Genomic DNA, 6,353 nt, shown 5'->3' with positions numbered 1-6,353 from the left:
ACATGGGTTCGATTCCCTGGTCCGGGAAGATCCCACATGTCGCGGAGCAACTAAGCCCGTGTGCCACAACTACTGAGCCTGCGCTCTAGAGCCCGCGAGCCACAACTACTGAGCCCATGTGCAACAACTACTGAAGCCCACATGCCTAGAGCCCGTGCTCTGCAACAAGATAAGCCACTGCAATGAGAGGCCCGCACACCACAAGGAAGAGTAGCCTCCGCTCGCCGCAACTAGAGAAAGCCCGTGCTCAGCAACGAAGACCCAACGCAGCCAAAAATAAATAAATAAATTTTAAAAATAAATTAATTAAAAATGTTTTTAAAAATGTAAAAATATTTGTATACCAAACTACAAAGAACCACTTCAGATACAGGAAAAATAAATATTAGACGAGGTAAAGTTTATAAAGTCTTTCAGTACTCAGCACATAGTAAGTAACTAGAAATGGCAGATAGTCATTTCCACTGGGAGGAAGGCTCAGAAACTGCACTTCTGGTTCTAACCACAGCAGCTAAGCAGCTGAAGGGGAGCCTGTGGGGATATTTGGACACAATCAATGGCAGCCACATTATAGAGCCTGGACATCTTCTCTTTTCCTTGCCTGAGTTACTTCATCCATACCTTTGCCTTTACCTGCTCATTTTGCAAATATCTGTCCAGGATGCACTTCTGGGCACTGAGGTTACAAAGAAGACACACATCCAAAGAAACAATTCTAATATGGTTATAACATTTTAGCCCTGACCTCTCCTCTGAGCTCTAAATTCATTTATGTCATTTCCACTCAGATTGCAAAACAGATATCTGAGACAGACCTTTAACTTCTCCTCCAGATTTGCCTGATGCCACCACATTGCTGAAGGCAAAAACCCAGAAAAGCACTGCCTAATCACTGTTGCCCTTACCCTCACGGTACATTTTCATTTCTCCACATCTTTCTTAAGCACAATGAATGACTAAACTGGGGCTTAGAATTCTAATGAGGGCCTAACATCAATTGAAGAGGAAGGGTAATTTCCAGGTGCTTGAATGCTGTGTTTTTAATGAATAGATCCCAGTATTATGTGGGACTGTTTTTCCACAACAGTACAACACTGATGACTCATATTCAGTTTGTTGACAATCGTGACGTCCAGATCTGGATATATGCCCTAGCCAGACTCAAAAACTTTCAGTTTAGATGAGAAAGACATGAAGATAAGTCCTAAAGGTTTGACCCCATTTTCTGTTTGTGGAGGTGAAGGTATTGTACAGGTGTAGCTGAAACATCAATGTTCATAAACTACCTGTTGAACAACTGCTGGACGATTAATGATTTAAAGGGCAATTTTTATGTTCCTACTATCTATTCTCCACACAACTGCCAGAGTGATCTTTTAAAACAAATCTGATTATTCCTTTGCTCTCAACCCTTCCATGGTATTCTATCACATTCTAATAAAATCTAAAGTCCCACATGGCTTACCAGATACACAATCTGGCTTCTGCCTGTTTCCCAACTTATTGCTTTAATTTGCTGTGCTACAGCCTCACTGCTCTCCTTGCTTCTTCTCCAACATGCCAAGCAGTCGGGCTATTTTAATTGCCATTTCTTTTCTCCTGGAACAGTTTCTCTCTAGAAATCCACACAGCTGCCTCCCTCATTTAATGATTAGATTTCTGCTTACAATTAAGAGGACATCCTTGTCTACCCCATCTAATAAAGCATCCCCTTTCTCCTAATATTTTTTAAAACTTCCCACATTACTGGGCATTAGTTATTATTTAGTAATATATTATGTGTATTGCTTAATGTCAATCTGCCCCCTTATTATGAGACAGAAACTTTGTTTTATTCACAGCTGAATTCCCAGCACCTAGAACACTCTTCTCATCAAATATTTGATAAATGAACAGATTTTCAGAATACATCAAATGTAAAACTCCTCTAAATTTATTGACATGAAGCATAGAAAAATATCTAGAAGAATGTATAGCAAAATGTTAACTATCATGGTGGGAGCTGGTTTTCACATTATTTTTGCTCATGCAAATATTCTTTTTTTTTTTTAGTATGAACTTGTATGACTCAGATACTAAAAAATGAGTAAAGAGGCCACACAGGCATAAAGTGTAAATGAATTCTATAAGAGGTTGGGCAAATTTATGAAAGAAAGACTTCTAAACAGATGTATTAGCATGATGGTTAAGCTAAACTACTGTTTGAAGCCCCTTCCCCAACACGGTCTAGCAGTGTGATCCCAAGTTGTTCACAAGGCAGAGTCTAAAGGTTTTCACCTGGAAAATGGGGACGATAATAATTAGTGTCTACCCCATAAGGTTGTTTTTGAAGATGAAACGGGACCATGTATGTAACCTCCTTTGTACAATGCCTGGCATGCAGAAAATACTCGACAAATGGCAGCTATTATAATAATTAGTAGTAACAAGAGATGTTGGGACATACCTAGCCCTCAAGATTGACATCAGAGTGGACCACCACATCCTCTCATCATTGCGCCTCAATCTGGGCCCCTGAAGCCCAAAGAGGGGATGGTTCTCTCCAAAGAAGGTAATTTCGACGTTCCAGAAGCATCTGAATCAAACGTACCCTGTGAACCCTTAAACCATTCAGGCAGTCTGGTTAATCCATAAGCAGCACTGCAAGACCCGGCTTCGAGAGGCGACCACCGCTCGCCGTCCTTGGGCCCAGTCCCTTAGCCTCGATTTTGTTCGAGGCTGCAACAGAGGTGAGGGGTGGGAATGTTAGCAAACACAAAAGCGGGGCAGTACCGGCCCGCTCCAGCTCACCGCACTCTGGAGCGGTTCAAACGGCACCACGCACAGGCAAGCCTGCGGCAACCAGCAACGCGCCCCCAGGGAAAAATGATTACTGGTCCGACTCAAAACTCAGACAAGCTGCTCACAGGCCCAACCTCCAAGACCTCTGCCAGAAGCCAGACGCTAGAGCGCGGCTATGGCCGGGTCGGGAACCAAGGGAGGGGCGGCCGTGGATGCGCGGCACGCGGCGAGGCCGCGACGGCCAGGGCGGGGACTGGGCGGAGGCGGCGAGCGCGCGGCCCGCTCTCGCCTGCGCCGCGCGGGAGCGAGCACGCAAGCCCAGGGCGCGCGCGCCGCTGGCGTTTCCTCGGCGCGGAGGAGGGGAACGAAATAAGGTGAGGCACGAGGCGCTGCGGGGCGGGCGGCGGCGGGGCGCAAGCCCCTGTCTCGGGACAAGGGGGAGGCGGGGATCGTGAGGTGCGGCGGGGTTGGGGCGGACTGCGGGCCCCGGCGGCGTCGGCGGCGAGGAGGGCGAGGGGGTCGAGGGGGGGCGAGGGGGCGGGCGGGCGCGAGGCGCGGGCCACGCCGCGCAGTGGGGGAGGGCGGCGTGGGGCGGGCCTGAGCCCTGGGGCCCCGCCCCTTCGCGGCCTGACGCGCCCCGCCCCCTGGGCGGGCCCGCTGGGTCCCAGTCTAGGTATTCCTGTCTCTGCTGCAGAGGAACACGAAATGCCGCTCTTAGCAGACCCTGGTTGACGTTACCCCTTGTTTTCAAGTAGGCCTTCCAAGTAGATATTTCGGGTCTGTTTTAGAGGTGAGGTGGTCTGAGGCTCCAGTAGAATGACTTGCCCGAGATCACACGGTTAATAAGGAACGAAGTGAGGCTTCGAATCTTGTCCGCAAAACTCCCAAGCGTGTGCCTGTCCTCTGCACCACATCGAATGCTCTTCACGTTCCTTCCCTCCTCCTCCCAGTAACTTCTTGGAATTTGGCAAATGTTAATGTGGAACTAGCATCCATCCTTTCATGGATGTTAGCGTCAGAAATGTCTCTTGTGTGAAGAAAGAGGAAAAAAAGAAGATTCCGCTTATTGCAATATTGCGCTTACAACGTGGAGTGTTTATGAGACTGTATACATCCTTTACTTGACCATCTCTACTAACCTCTGTTGAAGTGACGCTGCTGTTCACTAACTGTAAGACATTGTGTAAGTGACAATCTTTCAGAGGTTCCTTTCCCTTCTTGAAAAAGCAGCATGCCTCAGAAGGTTGTAAGGATTCAGAGACAATCCACATACAGTGATACCACAGTACCTGGCATATGAGAAATATTCAGTAAATGGCCATTATTTCATTATTGAGTGCATAATACCCCTTACTAAGCACACTTTTCTTCAAACTCATTTTCCTGGGACCAGAGCAGAGGGATAACCACTCAAGTTCATCCTGGAAAAGACAAGTTCATTGACAGTTTTATGTGAGTGTCCCATACAGTTAATGATGAATTATTCCCCAAGGTAAAACTATCAGGTGAAAGAAGTCACTGCAGGAGAACTAAAGATGAACTAACCTTTTTGTAGAATTAACATTTGTCCACTACACTTGTGTTTATTGAGTTCTTTCTTCTTGGCACTGTGCTTGGTACTTTAAGACATACAAATTTGTATTTGATGTAGTCCCTGCTTTCATTTATGAAAGGGCTAAGGAGAAAAGTGAGGCCGGGCAGAGAAAATCAGTTGTTGTTTATTAGAGATATGTAGCCTTTGTAGAGGGCTTACTATGGGCCAGGCACTATGGTACATTATCTGTGTGGATTTTGATATTTAATCTTCGACAGCTCTAGAAGGTAGATATGATTGTATCATATCCATTTTACAGAGAAGGGAACAAGCTTGTAGAGATAAACTAATTTGCTTAGCCTTACAAAGCTAGGATGTGGTACAGTTGAGTAAGTTGCATTATGTTCTCTTTATCTTGTCCCTTTGAAGTATTTCATCATCCACGTGCCACTTTTGTTTGTTTATAGGGGGGGTCGTCAGCTTTGGTGTCTGTGTTGGCCAGTTCTGAAATCTCCTTGAAGGAGCCCTACATTGAGGAAGATCAAAGCAGTAGTCTTTGCCAACTGGGGAATGGACCGTTTGAGTTCCTTTAGCAGTAAGTACCATGGGAACAAGTCCCAGGTGAATATTAATAGCAAACTGAAGTGGAAATTGATCAAAGAAGAAAAATAAACACTTTGAAGATGAAGCCATGTGAATCTGATCCTAAAGGAATGAGTATCAAATCAAAATAAAATCAACCACTACTACTGAACACATGATACAAAACTGAACACATGACCACAAACACATGACACTCAAGGTCTTATAAGAAAATTAAGCTCAGGTGGACCATGCATAATATGATTAACCCGTAGTTCGACTTAAAAAAGCAGTTGAATTTCTCTTTAGAATCAGTAACATATTTCAGGTGCCTTGGTAAGAAATAATGTCAGTGGTAGAATAAAGGAAATGCTCCTGCCCCTGCTTTTTTGGCACTTGTATTCTAAGAGTAAACTATAGTACAGTAATAGTGCAGAGATTTATGGCGTACATGTGAAGTAAATCCAGGCAGCCACAACTATGGAGGAAAAAATACACTTTTTCTTTTCTTCTGAAGATAAGAGATTTGGCAGAAATAGAAATCCATTGTTAGATGTTAGTAGTGTCCCAATGAGAAGAATCAGAAAGTCACTTTTGGGGTGTATCCTCCTCAGCAGTTTCTTTCTTCCTCCCTCCCTCCCTTCCTTCCTTCCTTCCATTTACTTATTTTGCTTTTGGCTGCGCCAGGTCTTAGTTGCAGCACGCAGGACCTTTTAGTTGTGGGATGCGGACTCTTAGTTGTGGCATGCATGCGGGATCTAGTTCCCTGACCAGGGATTGAACCCGGGCCCCCTGCACTGGGAGCGCCGAGTCTTACCCACTGGACCACCGGGGAAGTCCCTCAGCAGTTTCTTAAAGGGGCTCTAATTTACTCTCTCATCAGACTCCCTATATATGTTTAGGACAGAATGGAGTCTTCCAATACATCTAGTTCAGATCTTTCATTTTTCACACAGAGAAAGAGCCTAAATGAATTGTCCCCATGCTGGGAGTATAAACTGAAACCACTCTCTCCCCCTTTTCAAAACAATTAAAAATTTAAAAAAAAATTTTTTTTTAATATTTTTAAGCTAAACTTTAAAAATTTTATTTGGAAATAATTTCAAACTTACAGGAAAGTTGGAAGAATAAGAATAGTACAAAGAATATCCATACACCTTTTATAAACCTTTTACTCTATTTGCATAGTTCTCTATCTATAAATATACATATTTATTTACATATATATGTACTTATAAGTAGATATACATACCCCATATTTTTTTTTCAGAATCATTTGAGGCTTAGGGACATACATCATGGCCCCTAAGTACTTTAGTGTTTACTTCCTGAGACTAGGGCTATTCTCTTCTAACTTCAATACATTCTAGCCTCAGTAGAGTTGCCAACTTTAGTAAGTATAACACTGATAAAATACTTTTATCTAACCTGCCGTCTGTATTCCAGTTTTGTCAGC

General features: G+C 44.0%; 1 protein-coding gene across 6 annotated transcripts in view; it reads left to right on the top strand.

The window, feature by feature from the left end:
- The first annotated feature begins 3,099 nt into the window (after positions 1–3,099).
- The window catches only part of TADA2A (transcriptional adaptor 2A), a 44,611-nt gene continuing 41,357 nt past the window's right edge, over positions 3,100–6,353 (top strand). For 4 of the 6 annotated variants that reach the window (XM_061175015.1, XM_061175013.1, XM_061175011.1 and 1 more), the window contains exons 1-2: positions 3,913–3,964; positions 4,783–4,910. Coding sequence is in view for 3 of the 6 variants with exons in the window: in XM_061175013.1 (XP_061030996.1) it covers positions 4,886–4,910 (25 nt within the window). In the remaining 3 variants the exon portion in view is untranslated. Of the gene's footprint in view, positions 3,156–3,912; positions 3,965–4,782; positions 4,911–6,353 lie in introns of those variants that run through there. The other 2 variants (XM_061175012.1, XM_061175016.1) reach the window with 2 other exon arrangements.

The sequence above is a fragment of the Eubalaena glacialis genome, chromosome 19, assembly GCF_028564815.1.
Source record: "Eubalaena glacialis isolate mEubGla1 chromosome 19, mEubGla1.1.hap2.+ XY, whole genome shotgun sequence".
NCBI classification, from domain to species: domain Eukaryota; kingdom Metazoa; phylum Chordata; class Mammalia; order Artiodactyla; family Balaenidae; genus Eubalaena; species Eubalaena glacialis.
The sequence above is the reverse complement of the archived record's forward strand: the minus strand, read 5'-3'. Positions and strand labels throughout refer to the sequence as shown.